Genomic DNA, 21,327 nt, shown 5'->3' with positions numbered 1-21,327 from the left:
CAGCCACAGCCACAGCCACACCAGATGCTAGCCGCCTCTGTGACCTATGCTGCGGCTGTGGCAACGCCGGATCCTTAACCCACTGAGCGAGGCCAGGAATCAAACCCACAACCTCATGGTTCCTAGTGTGATTTGTTTTCTTTGTGCAAGAATGAGAACTCCAAGGCTCTTAACCTGCTCAGCCAACAATGAAAACTCCAAGAGAGTCGAATTTTTTTTTTAAAGGAGATGTTTTTTGACTTCTAATTGGTTAGCAATTTGCATATGCTAAGGACTATAATAGAGAAAATTTGCAAAGCTCTTTAGTATTTTTTTTCCTATACACTTGCTTTTTAATACTTTATCAGTTTGTGTTGTTAGGGATAGGCCCTTCCAGGATATAATACAGAAAGTCATGCAGTTGGTGACCTCAGAACCATAGTGGGAGTCAGGGATAAGACTCCTGGCTCACATTACCTCCAGTGGTTATGCAGCCTTCAGCCAAGGACTGGTGGCCTTGGGACCTTTGATCCATGAGGCCCGGTAACTAGGATATTTGCTCTTTAATGGACCATGGAAAGTTAGGTGGGTGTGTTGGTGGTAGTAGCATGTGTAGTTCTGATTATATGCCTATCTATATAAAGGTATGAGTGTTTCAGGATTTAAAGGAGAACTGCAGAATTATAGTGAATAGATAGTTCATTAAATGTGCACAATATGACGTATTAATAATCTACATATAAACTAAGTTCTTCTAGTTTGTTTAATGTGAGATATGTGGGCATTTTAATATTTTTGATAAAATGTGGGATGGACACTCTAAAAGTAAGGAGTGCCAAGTGTTTGTGAAGGCATCCTTACTGTTTGGTGTGGGTTTTACAGCTTTAATTGATTACTTGATTTCAGATGTCTTCCTTTGACTTATATTTAATTTTGCTAGCTTTTAGCTTTAGAGCAGTTAATGGTTTTCTGTTAGACTAAAGCAAATAATAACAACACTTTATTATCCGTCTTTATTGTAAGCTATTTATTTTGGTTTCATTTAATTTTACATTATTTACCTGATGATAGTAACATCATGCTCTTCTTAAAGATTTATGAATTTACTCACCAAAATGAAATTTTATACTTTGAAGTATTATGGTTTGACATTGGGTTTTATTGTTTTATAAAAAGTAGAAGGAATTACATTTACCTAGATATTTTTTGTTACTTTTTTTCCCAGGATACCTTTTTCTACTCATTGGTGTATGATCCCTCAGTGAAAACACTATTAGCTGACAAAGGTGAAATCAGAGTGGGACCTAGATATCAAGCAGACATTCCAGAAATGCTCTTAGAAGGTATGTTTTTCTCTGTGTTCCAAGTCCTGTGAAAACAACCTTGAAACTCAAGATATTTTTTTCCTATGGAAGAAACAACTTTAAAGGGCAGTTTCAAAATTACAAGGTCTTCCAATTTTAGAAATACAACAAGCAGCAGCTAAAAGTGATGTGTTTGATCAGTTATTGATTGATGGATTGATTGATTGATTGCTTTTTAGGGCTGCACCTGCGGCACATGGAAGATCCCAGCCTAGGGGTCAAATCGGAGCTGCAGCTGCCAGCCTACGCCAGAGCCACAGCAATGCCAGGTCTAAGAATCGTCTGCGACCTACACAACAGCTCATGGCAGCACTGGATCCTTAACCCACTGAGCAAGGCCAGGGATTGAACCCGCAGCCTCATGGATTCTGGTCGGGTTCATTACCACTAAGCCACAACTGTTAACTCCTGATCAGTTATTTTTTAATTCATATTTTTGTAAGTTTTCTGCCTATGTTTTTCTTTTAAATACAACTTTAAGAATGTTTGTATTGTGACATGCTCACTCCTTGAGATCCTGAATGCCTTCATGTCATCTATCTAAGGTAGCTATGGAATTTAGTGAACAGTTAGATTTTGGTGGTAATATTGGCTGATCTGAGTAGTGTGTATAGTAGAGAGATTCAAAACTGCATTTTATTTTATTTTTTTTTTGTCTTTTTGTCTTTTGTTGTTGTTGCTATTTCTTGGGCCGCTCCCGCGGCATATGGAGGTTCCCAGGCTAGGGGTTGAATCGGAGCTGGAGCCACTGGTCTACGCCAGAGCCACAGCAACGTGGTATCCAAGCCGCGTCTGCAACCTACACCACAGCTCACAGCAACGCCGGATTGTTAACCCACTGAACAAGGGCAGGGACCGAACCCGAAACCTCATGGTTCCTAGTCGGATTCGTTAACCACTGCGCCACGACGGGAACTCCCAAAACTGCATTTTAAAAACGTATCTTCCTGGAGTTCCCGTCGTGGCTCAGTGATTAACGAACCCCACTAGCATCCATGAGGACATGGGTTTGATCCCTGGCCTTGCTCAGCAGGTTGCCATGAGCTATGGTGTAGGTTGCAGATGTGGCTTGGATCCCTCGTTGCTGTGGCTGTGGCGTATATCTCCGATTGGACCCCTAGCATAGGAACCTCCATATGCAGTGGGTGCTGCCCTAAAAAAAAAAAAAAAAAAAGACAAAAAAATAAATGAATAAAAACAGATCTTCCTAGAAAGGCTTACTTTTTCTTTTTCCTGTCATTACTTTATGTTTATTTATGTTTAAAACCTTTATTTTCTGAATTTCCACCATGGTGCAGTGGGTGAAGAAACTGATTGGAGTGGCTTGGGTTGCTGCAGAGACGCAAGTTTTATCTCCAGCCTGGTACAGTGGGTTAAAGTGTCCGGTGTGGCTAGCTAGCTACAGTGTAGGTCACAGTTGCAGCTTGGGTTCAACTCTTTGCCTGGGAACTTCCATATGCCCTGGATGTGGCCATAAAATTAAAAAACCAAAGCATGGAGTTCCCGTCGTGGCGCAGTGGTTAACAAATCCGACTAGGAACCATGAGGTTGTGGGCTTGGTTCCTGCCCTTGTTCAGTGGGTTAACGATCCGGCGTTGCCGTGAGCTGTGGTGTAGGTTGCAGACGGGGCTCGGATCCCGCGTTGCTGTGGCTCTGGCGTAGGCCGGTGGCTACAGCTCCGATTCGACCCCTAGCCTGGGAACCTCCATATGCCGCGGGAGCGGCACAAAGAAATAGCAAAAAGACAAAAAATTAAAAAAAAAATAAAAAAAATAAAAAACCAAAGCAAACTAAAAAAAACACCCTTTATTTTTCTGATTTCAAAGTAAAACATTCTTACCATTAAACAGTAACTCACAAAGTAAGGATACGTATAATGTAGAAAATGAACACTATCCCCTTGCCTTCATTCCAAAGCCATATTTAATTACTATTACTGTTTAGGGTTGGGTTTTTTGGTACATGTTCTGGCTCAGAATCTCCATTCAGGAATTCTCTTTGTGCCATGGCCAGTTGCGTATTACTCTGCAATTGCTTCTTTTAGTTAATAGTGTATTTCTAGCATCTTTCCCCATGAGTTAGAGTGATTTTATTCTTCTTGGTGACTATAGAGTTCTTAAGTCTACATGAATGTGCCATAATTTATCCCCTTTACTAGTACCATATTGATAAACTTTTAGGTGTTTACATTTTTTGATATTACAAATGATGCTGGTAGAAAAATCTGTTCATATATTTATGCTGCATAATTTTTAAGCACAGCTTCTTGCAAGATAGTGAAAATGCTTCTTTGCCCTTCAAAAAGGCTGCATATCATTTTTTCTTTTTTTTTTTTTTTTGTCTTTTTGTCTCTTTAGGGCCGCAGCTGCTGCATATGGGAGGTTCCCAGGCTAAGGGTTGAATCTGAGCTGTAGCCGCTGGCCTATGCCACAGCCACAGCAACGCACGATCCGAGCTGGGTCTGACACCTACACACATCACAGCTCACGGCAACACTGGATTCTTAACCCACTAAGCAAGGCCAGGGATCCAACCCGCATTCTCATGGATGCTAGTTGGGTTCGATAACCGCTGAGCCACGACAGGAACTCCCTTCCAGTCATTTTTGAATGAAAGAACCAGATGCCTCCACCAATAGATTATTAGGGATCCCCCCCCCATGTTGGTATAGTATTGTCTTTGTTTTTGGTTTTTTCATTGTTTTCACTGTTGTTTAATTTTCAAAAGTTGAGGGGTTTTTTTCTTTGGTTTGGTTTTTCTTTTTTTGGCCATACTCAGGGCATGCAGAAGCACCTGGGCCGGGGATCAAACCTGAGCCACTGCAGTGACATTGCCAGTTCCTTAACCCACTGTGCCACAAGAGAACTCCAAGATTATGCTTCCTTTAGTTATCTTTAGTCCTTCTGTAAATTTCTTGTGTATATTCTATATGTATTGCCAAGAGTACTTTGCCTAGTAAAGATAAACCAATATAAAAGCATTTGGCCTTTGTCTATGAGCATTACACATATTAAAAAGTGCTAATAATGATTTTAAATTTAAATGTTTTATTTTTGTTATATAAAAATTTAGAATTTGTCATACACAAGTTTAGGATTTATTAATATTTTCTCTTAGGGTTTTTGTTATTCGCATTCTTTACCTTGCCTTACTTATAGGTGGTTATGTATGCACAAAAATTAAATCAACTCAGGATAGAGTTTGTGAACCACAATATTTTCAGTGGTGTGTAGATAGGGTGGCTGTGAATAAAACCAGACTGCAGACTTCTGCATTTTCATGAACCTAATACCAGGAAAGGTCACTCAGTAATGACTAGGCTTTGAGAACAGAATGCCATGTCTGTACTCAACTGTTTGGAAGTTTTTTTGGAAAGGATTGTAAGTAGTGGATCAGTTTATTATAGGCTGAGAGATGGCATTTATTGATATTCTGCTCTGTGCAAATCAGCTTGTCTTCCAGAAATAATTTTGGATGTTTATATAGTCCTTAACGTTTGATTTTAGACCTGAATCACTGTACCTAAGTGTTCACTAAATGTTTTATTTTTAGAAACACTTGATTTTTAAATTTTACAAATAGTACTGCATTGAGTATCCCTTAAATAATAGATAATGTCGTACTCTGGATATAATTGGAAATATGTTCCCAGAAGTGGAATTTCTAAGTCATAAGTCATGTGTGTTTGAAATTTTGTGTAAAATTCCACTTGTCTTCCAAGTAATCATTTACAAGGTATTTTTCCTCCCTTGTTTTAATTAAAGTATAATTTATATGTAGCACATTTCACCCTCTTTTGTGTACAGTTCTATGAGTTTTTGACAAATGTACTTGTTCCTGGTGAGATAGTGCAGCCTGTCCATGTGTGCATAGGCCAGGAGCCAGGAGTGACCCTAGTGCTTGTGTGTGCACGGCACCCAGCCCAAGTTCTGCATCCCCAAGCAGCCCACTGTTACTCCTCCCTGAACTCTGATCTCTCCCTTTTTCACACTGTCTAGACTGTGTCATTCATGTAATCTTTCATGCTATTTTTGTTATTTGACTTTTAAAATTTTGGACTCCCTGAGCCCTGAGCTACTGATTGTGTTCTCTCTTGAGAACATAAAGCCTAGGTGTATAGAAGGCCTAGAAAAATTTTGTTTATTGCTCACGTAAATTTAAATGCTGAATCATGTAATAAAGGTGGGATGTTTCAAGTAACAAAGGGCAGAAAAATCACATCATGGACTCTCATGTGTTCCCTCATATCTGAAGAACTATTAACTATGATAGTGCTCCTGAAAATCATAGAGCTGGTAAGAGTTATGTAATTATGAAAGCAAATCTACCTAGCTTAGAATTAAAAAAAATTTTTTAGGATACAAAATCACACATAAAATGCAATAATTTATTCTACAGTGCTTCTCCATAAGGATTTGAAGGCCTCTGTTTTTTTTTTTTTTCTTTTTTGTTTACAGCTGCACCTGTAGCATATGGAAGTTTATGGTCTGTGGGTTGAATCAGAGCTACAGCTCCCGGCCACAGCCACAGCCACAGCCACACTGGATCCAAGCTACATCTGTAGCCTACACTGCAGCTTGTAGCAATGCTGGATCCTTAACCCTCTGAGCAAGGGCAGCAGTCAAAGCCACATTTTCATGGATGGTATGTCAGGTCCTTAACCCACAGAGCCACAATGGGAACTCTGAATTTGAAGTCCTTGAGGGAAGATCCTTGAGGTTCTTCTTCCAGGTAAAAGGAATGATTCTTAATAGCTTGGGGAGTAATACCAATTATCTGACAAAGACATTCTTTGTATTTAAAATATGTAACTAAATATTTATTAATGTAATAGATTTCATTATTAAGTATTAATTTCCTTTAACATTCTGTTTCTCTTGGTTATCTTCTGGGTGAGTGATTTACAGATTTATTTAGGCAATAGAACTCTTTCTTTCTTTCTTTTTTTTTTTTGTCTTTTGTCCTTTTTTTTAGGGTGGCACCCATGGCATATGGAGGTTTCCAGGCTAGGGGTCTAATCGGAGCTGCAGCCACCGGCCTACGCCAGAACCACAGCAACACCAGATCCAAGCCGCGTCTGCAACCTACGCCACAGCTCACGGCAATACCAGATCCTTAACCCACTGAGCAAGGCCAGGGATCGAACCCACAACCTCATAGTTCCTAGTCAGATTTCATTTCTGCTGTGCCACAACGGGAACGCCCTCTTTCTTTCTTCCTCTTTTTTTTTAAAATGACTTTTATCTTTTCCATTATAGCTCGTTTACAGTGTTCTGTCAATTTTCTACTGTAAAGCAAGGTGACCCTGTCACACATGCATATATACATTCCTTTTCTTACATTATCATGCTCCATTGTAAGTGACTAGATATAGTTCCCAGTGCTATACAGCAGAATGTCATTGCTTATCCATTCCAAAGGCAATAGTTTGCATCTATTAACCTCCAATTCCCAGTTTATCCCCCCCCCACCCCGGGGCAACCACAAGTCTATTCTCCAAGTCCATGATTTTCTTTTCTATGGAAAGGTTCATTTTGTGCTGTGTATCAGATTCCAGATATAAGTAATATCATATAGTATTTGTCTTTCTGACTTATTTCACTCAGTATGCAAGTCTCTAGTTATATCTATGGTTGCTGCAAATGGCATTATTTTGCTCTTTTTTTATGGCTGAGTAGTATTCCATTTGTGTGTGTGTGTGTGTGTGTGTGTGTGTGTGTGTGTGTGTATAAATGTATTCTTAATCCATTCATCTGTCCATCTGTTGATGGACATTTAGGTTGTTTCCATGTCTTGGCTATTGTGAATAGTACTGCAGTGAACATGTGGGTGCATGTGTCTTTTTCAAGGAAAGTTTTGTCTGGATATATGCCCAAGAGTGGGATTGCTGGGTCATATGGTAGTTCTGTACTTAGTTTTCTAAGCTTCCTCCATACTATTTTCCATAGTGGTTGTACCAATTTACATTCCCACCAACAGTGTAGGAGGGTTCCCTTTTCTCTACACCCCCTCCAGCATTTGTTATTTGTGGACTTATTAATGATGGCCATTCTGACAGGTGTGAAGTGGTACCTCCTAGTGGTTTTGATTTGCATTTCTCTAATAATCAGTAATGTTGAGCATTTTTTCATGTGCTTGTTGGCCTTCTGTATACCTTCTTTGGAGAAATATCTAGTCAGGTCTTTTGCCTATTTTTCCATTAGGTTGTTGTTTTTTTTGCTGTTGAGTTGTATAAGTTGCTTGTATGTTTTAGAGATTAATCCCTTGCCAGTTGCTTCGTTTGGAACTATTTTCTTCCATTCCGTAGGTTGTCTTTTTTTTTTTTTTTTTTCCTCCTGTGTTTTCCTTTGCTGTACAAAAGCTTGTCAGTTTCATTAGGTCCCACTGGCTTATTTTTGTTTTTATTTCTGTTACCTTGGGAGACTGACCTGAGAAAACATGTGTAAGGTTGATGTCAGAGAATGTTTTGCCTATGTAGAACCCTTTCTTATTATAGAACATGACCTTAAATAAGAGAAGTCATATTGTGGGTGAGGTGGAGGAGAAGGCCCCATTGAGTCTTTTGAGGTACCCTATGGAACCTGAGGATTCAGAAAAGGCTACTGGTCAGTACTCCACATCTCTTATAATCTCATCTCTTCATTGCACAGTCAGAATTCCCAAACAGTCTTTGCAGTTAGAAGTTGCTTATGATGAAGTTCCTTTGTAACATGGTATAACTCAGGCGCATATGGAAGTTTCCAGGCCAGGGAACAAACCTATAGCAACCCCAGCTGCTGCAGAGACAACACCGGATTTGTAAGCCACTGCTCCACAGCAGGAACTCCTTGTGAAATTTATTTTTAAGTTTATATCTTGGTAGCTTTATCTGTAGGTATTCATCTTTACCAATGAAAAACACTATTTTTCATTATAAATGAAAGTAACTTTGGACTGTTATTTCAACTTAAAGCATTTGGTATATGCAAACTGTTTCTTTTCACTTGTGATCAGCAACCAACTAATAAACACAAGATTTAAAGACTCCTTTTTTTCTGATTAGAGTATTTTCTGAGGAGAAGGTGTAGGGTGGCAGAGAAATACACCAGAAGTTAAACCACACTTGTAAACCACAGACATTACCGTCACGGAAACTTTCATACACGGCCAGGACGTGTTTGCAGGGAAATTACAGAGTAGAAAACCCCGTATTCAAGAACAGATATTTACGACTTGATGCAGTCTGTGCTTACTACCCCTCTTGATACTCTTGAGTGGGTACGTGTAGACCAGTGGACAGATTCCAATTTGCATTGGCATGGGATTTAGAACTTGAATTAATATCCTAAGTAGGTGGAAGCATCAGCTCCATGCCAGAATATATTCCAGGCTTGCCTTCTTTGTGAATATGTCCTGATGAATCCTAAGACATTGTTGTAGCATTTGTCTTGCTGGTGAATATTTCTTTTTTGTGGATTTACAATTTTAAAATTCATCTGTGGTCACCCACCATCTAAAAAACTCTTGAGCTCTAGAAAGATGAGTGTGTAGCTTGCAAAGGAAGGTAAAGGTTTCTTTTGAGATTTCAAATCTTTATTGAGTTAGAATAAATTAACTAGAGAATTTTCCATAGAAAAAAATGTCATATGTAGTTGGTTTTGAATTATTTACCTGTGATGTAATACTGGAATTTTAAGAAAATTATTTATATAGTAAATTAAACTTTGTAGCTGTTGTAAAAGTATTATATAATTTAAGTATGTATTATATATATTATAATTATATTATAATTTAAATTATTGAACTAAAGTGACTTTGGATTCACAGTTTTGGATGAAATCTGTCTGTGCTATGTTTAGCTGAGTAAAGGAATAATAATGTATGTTCATACGTCATAGTGTTTTGAGATCAAGTGACACAAGTCTTGTAAAGCATTTAGCACAGCACCCTGGTGCTCAGTGTCAGCCATTGCAGTCACTTCTCCCCTGTCCACCACTGTCTACTGCTACTGATTAAGTAACTCTTGTCTGTATTGGGGAATTTAAGATGTATCTCTCTTTGAATGTTGAATAATTAAGTTAGTACACAGTCTCAAGCTACAGTACCTGCTTTTATTAAAACTTGAATTAGCTCATATGTAGTCATTACATTGAAAAATGTCAGTGTAGTGTGGAAATTATGTCAGTTCATCTGAGGCTTTTCTAAGCAGTTATTCTCACAGATGAAGAGCCTTTAAGAGAAAATAAAGATGGAAATTCTATAGTAGTGCCTTCATCCAGTGCCAGTAGTGGCCTCAAAATCCGTGGCACTTTTCACTGTGTTGAAACTATATGGGGCATTTTAGAGTTACAGGGGAATGGCTAAAAAAATATTTTCTCTAGTGTTTAAAAAAAAAAAACAACCCTGCACTCTAGATTTTATTTTTAATTTTGTTGAAACTGTACACAGTGAGTGACCCACATCTCAGTGGAAGAAGTATGAGTCCAGGGTTTAAGGAGATAAAGGATTGACTGACCTTTGTGCTTGGTGCAAATGTCAGTGGAGATTTAACTGTGTTGGTGTTTTTATGATGATTGCCACTTTTTTTTTTTAAAGTGCTATCTATGGTTACCAAATTCATAGGTTTTAAAAGTCTTGTCCTATTTTTCCATAAATGTTACTATTTTAGGTATGTAGTTTTGCAGATTCTGTTTTCTATAGTGTGGTGGATGTTAACTTAAAAATAGTAGACTATAACAAGTAAGTCTAAGCAGGTATTGATTGCAACCATGTAAGAATATTCTTAACTCAGGGCAGTTTTGTCTTCCATGGGACATTAGACCATGTCTGTAGACATTTTTGGTTGTCACAGCTGGGGAAGGGGCAATGCTCCTGGCATCTAGTGAGTAGACACCATGGTTGCTGCTGGACATCCTGTAATGCACAGGACAGCTCCCACAACAAAGAACTTGATTCAAAATGTCAACAGTGTGAACTATTTACAGAGAAATCTTACTATAAAGGGGTTTTGGGACATAAGGAAACACTAAATGAATGGTAGTTACTATTTTACATAATTATAATATTTAAATTTTCAAATGTGAATTATATGATCTGGTCTGTTACTCTGTTTTTGATACTATTTATTTTGTACAATGATGGTTTTTCTTTTCTTTTGTTTTCTTTTTAATTAGGGCCACATGTGTGGGAAATGCAAGTTCCCAGGCTAGGGGTTGAATCGAAGTTGCAGCTGCTGGCCTATGCCACAGCCATAGCTGCACCAGATCCAAGCTGCATCTGTGACCTACACCACAGCTCACGGCAACACCAGATCCTTAACCCCCTGAGCAAGGCCAGGGATTGAACCCGCATCCTCATGGATAGTTGGGTTTGATAACCACTGAGCACAACAGGAATTCCTGGGTTTCTTTTTCATATGTATAATTTTTATTGGACTATAGTTGACTTATAAAATTGTGGTAGTTTCATGTGTACATCATAGTAAATCAGTTATACATATATCCATTCCTTTTCAGATTATTTTCCCATATAGGTTATTACACAGTTTTGAGTAGATTTCCTTTTGCTATACAGTAGGTCCTTGTTACATATAGTATTGTGTATATGTTAATTCCAACCCCCTAATTTTCCCTCCCTATTGTCCCCACATTTCTCTTTCGGTAACCATAAGTTTGGTTGTGAAATCCATTGGGTCTGTTTCTGTTTTGTAAGTTCTTTTGTATAATTTATTAGATTCCACATAGTAGTGATCTCATATGATATTTATCTTTGTCTGACTTACTTCATTTAGTATGATAATTTCTAGGTCCATCCATGTTTCTGAAAATGACATTATTTCTTTCTTTTTATTTGGCTTTTTAGGGCTGTACCTGCGGCATATGGAGGCTCCCATGCTAGGAGTCTAATCGGAGCTATGGCTGCTGCAGCCATAGCCACAGCAACTCAGGATCCAAGCTGTACCACAGCTCAGAGCAGCGCCAGATCCTTAACCCACTGAGCAAGGCCAGAGATCGAACCTGCAACCTCATGGTTCCTAGTCAGATTTGTTTCCACAGTGCCACAACGGGAACTCCCCCCCCCCTTTTTTTTTTTAATGGTTGACTACTAGTCCATTTTATATATGTACCACATCTTTATCCAATCCTCTGTTAATGGACATTTAGGTTGCTTAATACAACATTGCTTACTATTAGTTACTATTAATTAGTTAATTGTTTATTGACTCTTCTTAATTAGTTAATTAATTACTATTAATTAGTTACTATTGCTGTGTATTGTAATCCAACCAGGTAATCCTTGCTTTTATTATTCCTTTAATAATATCTTTTGGAGTTCCCATCGTGGCGCAGTGGTTAAAGAATCCGACTAGGAACCATGAGGTTGCAGGTTCGATCCCTGCCCTTGCTCAGTGGGTTAATGATCCGGCATTGCCATGAGCTGTGGTGTAGGTCGCAGACGCGGCTTGGATCCTGCGTTGCTGTGGCTCTGGTGTAGGCTGGCAGCTACAGCTCTGATTCGACCCCTAGCCTGGGAACCTCCATATGCCGCCGGAGCAGCCCAAGAAATGGCAAAAAGACCAAAATAAATAAATTAATTAATTAAAAAAAATCTTTTGATTTGTGGAGATTAATATTTGAATTTTTCATTGGCTTTCAAAACTAAATTTTGTTATATTCAACTTATTTAAAGTACTCCTGGAGTTCTCTTGTAGTGCAGTGTGTTAAGGATCCAGCATTGTCACTATAGCAGCTTGGATTGCTGCTGTGGTGTGAGTTCAGTTGCTGACACGGCGCAGGTTTGGCTAAAAATAAATACATATACACATACAGAAAGAAAGAAACTTGTTCAAAAATAATATCCTTAATATTTTAAAATCTTCTTTACTCTTCATTTACTCAAGTCATTTTATAGTCTCTGAAAAATTTATAATTTTATATAAAAATACTTCATTTCATTTCTTAGTATTTTATATTTTTGTTTCCACAATGCATGTGTTTGTTTTTTTTTGTTTGTTTTACATTTTCTGTTTACATCCTGTTTGCTTGGAATGTCATGAGTTTTATCCTTTTTTTTTTCCTTTTTCTTTTTTGCCATGCCCATGGCATGCAGAAGTTCCCAGGCTAGGGATACAACCCAAGCCACAGCATTGACAACGCCTCTTTGCCTCCAAGGAACTCCTATATTTTCTTTTTTTGTTGTGCCTTTCTTGAAATTTCTTTTCTTTTCTTTTTTTTGTCTTTTTGCTATTTCTTGGGCCGCTCCCGTGGCATATGGAGATTCCCAGGCTAGGGGTCTGACCGGAGCCGTAGCCACCAGCCTACACCAGAGCCACAGCAATGCGGGATCCGAGCCACGTCTGCAACCTGCACCACAGCTCACGGCAATGCCGAATCGTCAACCCACTGAGCAAGGGCAGGGACCGAACCCGCAACCTCATGGTTCCTAGTCGGATTCGTTAACCACTGCGCCATGACGGGAACTCCTTGAAATTTCTTAAAATCTGTTTTTATTGAGATGTAATTGTCATATAACACTGTGTAAGTTTAATTTCTTGATTTGATACATTTATAGATTCCAATTTGATTACCACCATAGCAGTAGCTAATACCTCTATCATGTCATGTAAGTGTCATTTCTTTTTTGTGATGGGAACGATTAAGATCTGATCTCTTATCAACTTTGAAGTTTATAGTAACATTGTGGTCTGTAATCACTATGCTGTACATTAGATCTCCAGAACTTAACTATTGCAAGTACGTATCCTTATAACATCTCCCCATTTTCCCCACCCTCCAGTCCCTGGTAACCACCATTCTACTTTGTTTTTATGAGTTTGGCATTTTAAGATTCTGTATGTAAGTGATATCATACAGTATTTGTGTCTAGTAACTTATTATTCTTTTGATGCATGACTTAAAACATTGCCCAGAACTTTCAGAACATTAATAAAAATGGTGATAAATGGCATCCTTATGTGTTTCTGAATTAAATATAATCTAAAAAGCATAGTACTCAGTTGGTTGTTGCAAAGAAAATGAATTGTGTTTAGAACAAAGAATGTTTCTTGTTGGCCACAAAAGGGTCTGTAGTATGACAGCTTCCTACAGCCTTAGTTCTTTAGTCTTTGGATGAAGAAGTATTTTGTCAATATTTTCTAGAGATCTTAAAATGTAGCTGAAGGGTTAAGGGTAACACATTTAAAATCATTACTGAATCTACATTTATTCAAAATTATGAAGAGAAACATATGAAGCAATTAATAGGATGCTGTATATAATCATATAATTAGTGGTTAAATACATTTTGTAGGAATTCACAGACTAGAAAGATCTTCATGGGCTAGTGTGGGACTAGAGGTGATTGGAATTGCCCGGATTATCATACACAGAGGAGGGAAGTGACATTTTGGCAATGGTTGGAATGAGCATGAGCAGAGCACAGAATTCATCTTGGTCCAGTCTCTGGCTCATACCACATTTCCCAAGACCATCCTACAGATTGCTGATAGCTTACTTGAGAATTTAGTTATAAAGACTCTAAATAAGTTTATTCAAGAGCTTCTTAACACTTTCCCCCTGTGAAGAAGTGATCAAACTGTGTCGTAAATGTAATTGTATGATGAATACAAAATGAGGAATTCTCTAGAGTGACTTTGAATAGAACATTTCTCTATTTATTCTTTTTTTGTTCTTGTTATTTTTGTTCTCATCCCATGGTATTGTCAGTTTTAAGCATTAGTGAAAATGTATTCAGGAGTGTTTTATTATTGTTGATAGCAAATTTATTTAGAATTCTTATACCGAGTTCTTTTTTTTTTTTTTTTTTTTTTTTTTGTCTTTTGCCATTTCTCGAGCCATTCCCGCAGCATATGGAGGTTCCCAGGCTAGGGGTCGAATTGGAGCTGTAGCCACTGGCCTTTGCCACAGCAATGCAGGATCCAAGCCGCGTCTGAGACCCACACCACAGCTCACAGCAATGCCGGATCCTTAACCCACTGAGCAAGGCCGGGGAACGAACCCGCAACCTCACGGTTCCTAGTCGGATTCGTTAACCACTGCCCCACGACGGGAACTCCTTATACTGAGTTCTTAGTTTGAAAAGTGAGTATCAGTTTTACTCTTATGTTCTGGAGTAGGAGCTTAGTACTGAATAGCACCATCATTTTATCTTTTTTATTTAAAAATATAGATTTCAAATATAGATTTATTTTTACTCTACTATTATTTATTTCTTTTTTAAACCATTACTATTTATCTTACTTAAAATGTATTTCTTGAAGATATAGGGCTGTATAATTGTGTTATTTTCCTTTTAAAAATTTCATGAAGTTACAAGCTTTTGGGTTCGTAACTGATTTTTAAAAATGAACTAGTTGAATGTTGACTATCTTGGCTCAGCATGCATTGTAAGAAGAAACAGTGAAAAATGAAATCCTTTCAAACATTTTAGATGTGTTTGGACTAGTCTTTGCTCTGGTCTACTTCTACTTCTTTATGTTGGGACATAGCAGTTAACTTTTTGGTTTCCTACCTGCCTTTAAACAAAGAGCAGAAGCAGTCACTGACAGCAGTGACTGAGGAAACTGAAGGTAGAATGGTAGATTCTGCTCTCCCCGTCTGCTTTTGAGCCTTGATACCTGCTTGCTCCCATCCTAGGACTGACTACGTTAGAAGCCCATAGCCTGGGTTCATCAGTCCCTGGAGGACATTCATGCCTTTTGGTTCTTAGCAGAAATGCCACCTCCTGCATCACATTGTTCCCTAGCTAGACTGAAGTGATTTCTCGAATCTTAAGACTCTCACAATCATATCTATATGTCTCTATGACATCTGTTTCTTTCCATTCGTATCATGATTTTTTATGTGTAAGTTCTATCTTAGTTTGAGCATCTTGCAGCAGGAGTGCTTTTTTGTCTTTATATTCCTTAGCGTGAGACTTAGTGTGTCGCATGTACAGATATTCAGGAAATACATGTTAGTGACTAAATGAAGACATCATGTGGCCGACTTGGTTGTGTTATCATCAGTGTTCCCTTACAGAATGTTCTACGTCTGCTCTCTGAAAGAATGTACTCAAACCATGAACATTTACCTTATATTTTTAATGCTGTGGTGACCACAGTCATCAATTATATATGACAATGTATGTTCCTTGTGAGTAACAAGACTCCATTTCCTTTGTTTTCAAACAGGAGAATCAGATGAGAGAGAACAGTCCAAATTGGAAGTGAAAGTCTGGGACCCAAATAGCCCACTTACAGATCGACAGATTGACCAGTTTTTAGTTGTAGCACGGTGAGTATGGTGCTGTTGGGTCAGTAGATGTCTTTGCGTTTTATAGAAGAATTTATAGAACATTTATGCATTTTCCTTTCTTTATGTTCTACCTTTTTTCATTGGTTCTATTTTTCTAATTGTGTGAGAAAGCCTAATATATATTATATTAATTCCTAAATAATATGCTTTATTATCATTAGTTTCTGTTTTAAAAATGAAAACAGATTTATTAATTTTTACTCATTAAGAAATTAAAAATTGTCCTTGTAAAAATTTAAGCACAATGGAAAAGTATAAAGAAATTCAGGAGTTCTCTTGTGGCACAGCATGTTAAGGATCTGGCATTGTCACCGTAGCACCTTGGGTCATTGCTGGGGTGTGGTTTTGCTCCCTGGCCTGGGAACTTCCACATGCCATAGGTGTTCCCCTTCCCAAAAAAAAGAAGAAGAAGAAATTCAACGCCTAAACATCCATATCTTTAATTATAGCAGTAAGCTCCTTTGCTCTAGATAGGGAGCATTCAAGTGTCAATAATAACGTGTCCCTCTTATTGCAGCCACATGTGAGTAAGGTCTATTCCTAGGCAAAGGGCTGTCCTTCGAGAGTTCTAAGCCTGACTGTCTTGCTTACTTCCTGCAACACCCACTCCCCCTTTCCTTGAGAAAATGAATGAGACAGAAGTTTATTTTTATTTTTTCAATTATAAAAGTATATGATGATTATGGGGGAATTGCCGAACAGCAGAAAGTAAACGAGATCATGATAGTATTGTAAGAGCAGAAAAATTGGAAAAATGCTAAAAGTACAGTAGCAAGCCATTGATGAATGGATTGAGGTATACTTAGTAATGGAATATTAGTTTAAAACAATTTAATGAATTAGGGCTATATGTAACAAAGAGATAAATCTCAAAACCAATGTTGAGTGAGGATACATAAACATAAAAAAATTTACAATGGGAGTTCCCATTGTGGCTCAGTGGGTTAAGAACCCAACTGGTATCTATGAGGATGCGAGTTCAATCCCTAACCTCATTTGGTGGGTTAAGGATCCAGTGTTGCCACAAACTTTGGCATAGGTCACAGATGTGGCTTGGATTTGGCATGGCTACGGTGTGGCGTGGCTGGCAGCTGCAGCTCTGATTCAACTCCTGGCCTGGGAACTTCCATATGCTGCAGGTGTGGCCCTAAAAAACAAAAATTTACAATGTACAGGTATTATCTTATTTCATTAATGGGCTTATGTATGCATATGCATTTTATATATGTATGAGTTCTGTAATATGTATGAGGTCTCTAACATTTATATTTCTTAAAAGTACCAAACATGGCAAAATATTATTACTTATTTAATCAAGATATAATTGATTTTATAACATATTAGTTTTAGATGTATAACAGTGATTCAGTATTTTTGTAGCTTATACTCCATTTAAAGTTATTACAAAATAATAACTATATTTCCTTGTTTCAAACACGGCAAAATATTAGAATGATTACAAGGGTCTTTGTTAAATTCTCTAATTTTCTTTTTTTTTGTCTTTTTTACCTTTTCTAGGGCCACTTCCATGGCGTATGGAGGTTCCCAGGCTAGGAGTCTAATCGGAGCTGCAGCCACCGGCCTACGCCAGAGCCACAGCACCACGGGATCTCAGCCGCGTCTGCAACCTACACCACAGCTCACGGCAATGCCAGATCCTTAACCCACTGAGCAAGGCCAGGGATCGAACCCGCAACCTCATGGTTCCTAGTTGGATTCACTAACCACTGCGCCACGACGGGAATGCCTAAATTTCTCTAATTTTCTGTTGAAAGTAATATAAAGGGCAGAGGGGTCTTAGCCCCTCCTTGGATAACACTCTTCACAGTGCCAGTCACCATGGAAAGTCACACATCATACTGCCTAGCATTCAGACTCAGAGTCAATATACCTAGCCATTGAGTGATTAGATGAAGAGACTTGATGTACATTGTTGGAGAGGAGCCAGTCAGTGGAATAGATGAGACTTAAGATGTGGGAGTAGAAGTGAACCATTGGTAGATATTCTGGCCTAAGGATTCTAGACATGTTACCTGGATTTTGGATTTTTTTAGTAAACCTTGCAGCTTTAGATTTGATTTTCAAGTTTTTTCATTTTCCTGGTTGCCAAGGGCCCTATGTTTTCTTTTTCCTTCAAGCCAGCATATGAGGCAACAAGGAGATGCACCTTGAGTCTTTTTAAATTTTTATTTAAAGAAAAAAACCTAAATACAAATTAAGACCACAGTCAAGTACCACTGCACATCCCACCAGATTGGATAAAATAAGAAAACTTGAAGAAACATTGTAAATCAGGTGTACTTTATTTAAAAAACGAATAAATAAAAAATAGAAACTGACATGCCAAGTGTTGGTGAAGACATGGAACAACCAGCACTCTAATATCCTGCTGGTTGTAGTGCAGATGATACAGCTGTTTTGGAAGACTGTTTACTGCCATCTAACGCACACATCCCTTAAGTTTCACTTCTAAATATGTGTGCAGCAGAAATGTACACATCTGTGTGCCAAAAGATATGTATACAGATGACTACCCATGGTTGCCCCCAAATGGAAACAAATATCCATCAACATTAGAGTGGGGGTGGGAGTGAGACATCATACAGAATAATTCTCCATAGGAAGAAAGTGAACAGACGCAGCTATAGCAGTTAGCATGAGTGAATCCACAAACATAAGTTTGAACAACAGAAACCAGACATGAAAAGAGTACATGGTGTGTGATTCTATGTAAGTTCTCAATTGACCAAAACTAATCTTTGGTGTTAGAATCTGGGATGGTGGTTCCCTTTGGGGGAAAGGGGGAAAACAGTGATAAGAAGGAACATAAGGAGTCTTCTGGTTGCTGTTTCTTGACCTGGATGCTGGTGACATGGATGCATTGACTTTGTGAGAACTAAGTAGCTGTACGATGCGTACTTTTTGCATGTGTGTTATATTTTAATTAAAACATTTAAAAAAACCCTCTTCCTTAGCTAACGTGTTTAAAATATAGACACCAGGGAGTTCCTGCTATGGTGTAGTGGTTTAAGAACCTGATTGCAGTGGTTCCAGTCAATGCAGAGGCACGGGTTTGTATCCTGGCCCAGCTTAGTGGGTTAAAGGATCTGGCATTGCCTCAGCTATGGCATAGGTCATAGTTGCAGCTCGAATTCAGTCCCTGGTCCAGGAACGTCCATATGCCAAGAGTATAGCCATAAAAAAAATAAAAAATAAAATATAATATAGACTGTGAGCAGCAAGTCTTTATTTCATGTTTTCTTTCTTTCTTTTTTTAAAATTTCTTTTTAGGGCTGCACCTGCAGCATATCAAAGTTCCCAGGCTAGGGGTGGAATCAGAGCTGCAGCTGCCGGCCTGTACAACAGCCACTCATGCTTTATTTCTTGAAGTTAGGGTCCTGTGTGTGTGGGAAGGCCTTCTAAACCATCAAACGAAAATCTTTGTTGTTGTAATATTTTTTAAATGGAAGTCTATTATATATTGACTCCTCAAAGGAAGAGGTTGCTCTAGTTGATTATATTTCAAGGGAAAAAAAAATACTACTGGAATGAAACAATTTGAGCTAAAACAGTGGTCAGAAATTGCTCTGCATTTATAATCAAACCCTGCATCTAATTGACTTCTTATTTTTTGAGTACCTTTGGATACCAAATTGTTTACTTCATGGCATTTCATTATAGATCTTTCCCTTCTTTATGCCACACAAGCCACTTTTTCTTTATAGTTAACCCATATGTATAGTAAAGTGGTTTGTCAGTTCTTAAATTATATAGAAAATATTTTTTATCTGATTATTTGTTTCTTAAACATCCAAGAATTTGACTTTTCCTTTATAATTGTTCATTTACTACCCATTTTTTTTGTCCACATATGGAAGTTCCTGGGCCAGGGATCAAATCCCAGCTGCAGCTGAAACCTATGCCGCAGCTGAGGCAATACTGGATTCTTATCCCACTGTATCACATTGGGAACTCCTTTTTTTGTTTGTTTTTAAAAGATTTTTTTAAAAGTGCCTTTATCTTTCCTCTCTGTTTTTATGATTTATCCAGTGCTGTTGGGACATTCGCTCGAGCCCTTGACTGCAGCAGTTCTGTAAGGCAGCCTAGCTTGCATATGAGTGCAGCTGCAGCTTCTCGAGACATCACCCTGGTAAGATACCTTTTGAAATCTGGGGGATATTTTTTCTTCTGCTACTTGTTTAATTTAAAAGCCAGTATAGCAATGTTGAAGACACGAGAGCTTTCTAGCTCTAAGCCCTGCTGACTGCTAGGTTGATTTGGCTTGGCTGATTGGTTTACTGGGGTGTCTCATTCCTAAGTTACCCACTCTGTTTGTGATCTGGGACAAGTAAGAATGACTGTTCATGGAGTGGGTACAAAATGGTAAAAAAATACTTGGGGGAAACAATTCATTCTGAGTGATCTGTTTTCACTTTTGTGCTTTTTTGGTATATTCCACCTATGTACTACTACTAGTTGTAGCTCACACATAATGCTTTACAGCTTTTTTAAGTGAAAATGACCATCTCTTGAAACCATTGTTATAGGAGTTATTCTCTTGTCATGTCATTATTCAATATCAATATTTAAACTTTTTGTATCTGTTCATTAGAAAAAGGTTCTGTTTTTTAAAATTATTTCCTGATGGTTGCTGTATTCTAAGAATATTTCCTTTTCCCCTTGGTGATCAAACGAGGCCTCCCATGTTCAGTGAAATTATACCGTTGATGCCTCCTGTGGCCGGGCATCAGGCTTGCCCCTTGCTTCTTTCTTTGCACTCTCCAGCAAAGTAGACCTGTAGGCTTTTGCCTGTTGAAATTTCTTATTGTATTTAATTGCCAGTCCCTTTGAGATGGGCATGGTAGGATGCTCATTTCAGAAGAAAACTGAGGTTTGGCAAGGCTTAAGTTGTTTGACTGACATTCTTTACATATAATAAAAGTTCCCATTTTATTTTCTGATGGAATGGAATACAATGATAGGTTTTATTGCTCTCTCATTATATTCCAGTTTGAAATGTTTTGTCACGATAATGTAAAACTTTCTATTGGAATGGCACAACAGATTTATTTCTTATAATGCTTTCTTGTATTTTTGTACAATTATACATAGTAGTGAAAGCATTAATAGTCTGTAGCTATTAAAGAACCCCTTTCTCTGTCCTTTCTCCAAGACTAGAATGTTGTTTATAGGAGCAAGTTTTGTTCTCTCCGTTGGTTGATTAATATTTTATGTGGAAGTTTTGAGATTTCAAAATAGGTTTGTGTTTTGGTTGTTTGGGACTTTTAGAGTGCTTTTCTAACAGTGCAAGAATACATAATCAATTTATAACAACCTTAAATCCCATCAACAGATATTTACAAGGAGTCTAATCACTACCTGTGTATTTTTTCCTATTCAAAATATTTTTCCCAGTTCTAAAATTAATGTATGCTTACTCGGAAGAAATTAAAAAATAAAGTATAGCATTAGCCAAAAAAATTTTTGTCTTCATTATCCAGAATAGAATATTTTTACTATTTTGTTATGTTTCCTTTCAGCCATTTTTTATGCATTGTAAACAATAATAATAGCAAATTACATAATAGTACAGAGGATAGTATAATTAAACTCCATGTAATGCCACCTAAAGCAAATGTTAATATTTTAATTCTTTGGGTTAAACAAGTATTCAACCGTTAATGTTGAGG

General features: G+C 37.8%; 1 protein-coding gene across 1 annotated transcript in view; it reads left to right on the top strand.

Annotated features, from left to right (window-relative positions):
• MTA3 (metastasis associated 1 family member 3) overlaps positions 1 to 21,327 on the top strand; it is a 181,466-nt gene that overhangs the window by 87,864 nt on the left and 72,275 nt on the right. Inside the window, 3 exon segments of the mRNA XM_021087577.1 lie at positions 1,205 to 1,322; positions 15,514 to 15,616; positions 19,688 to 19,787. Of these exon segments, the coding sequence (XP_020943236.1) occupies positions 1,205 to 1,322; positions 15,514 to 15,616; positions 19,688 to 19,787 (321 nt within the window).

The sequence above is a fragment of the Sus scrofa genome, chromosome 3 (assembly GCF_000003025.6).
Source record: "Sus scrofa isolate TJ Tabasco breed Duroc chromosome 3, Sscrofa11.1, whole genome shotgun sequence".
In the NCBI taxonomy this organism is placed as follows: domain Eukaryota; kingdom Metazoa; phylum Chordata; class Mammalia; order Artiodactyla; family Suidae; genus Sus; species Sus scrofa.
This window is presented reverse-complemented; position numbering and strand designations above follow the sequence as displayed.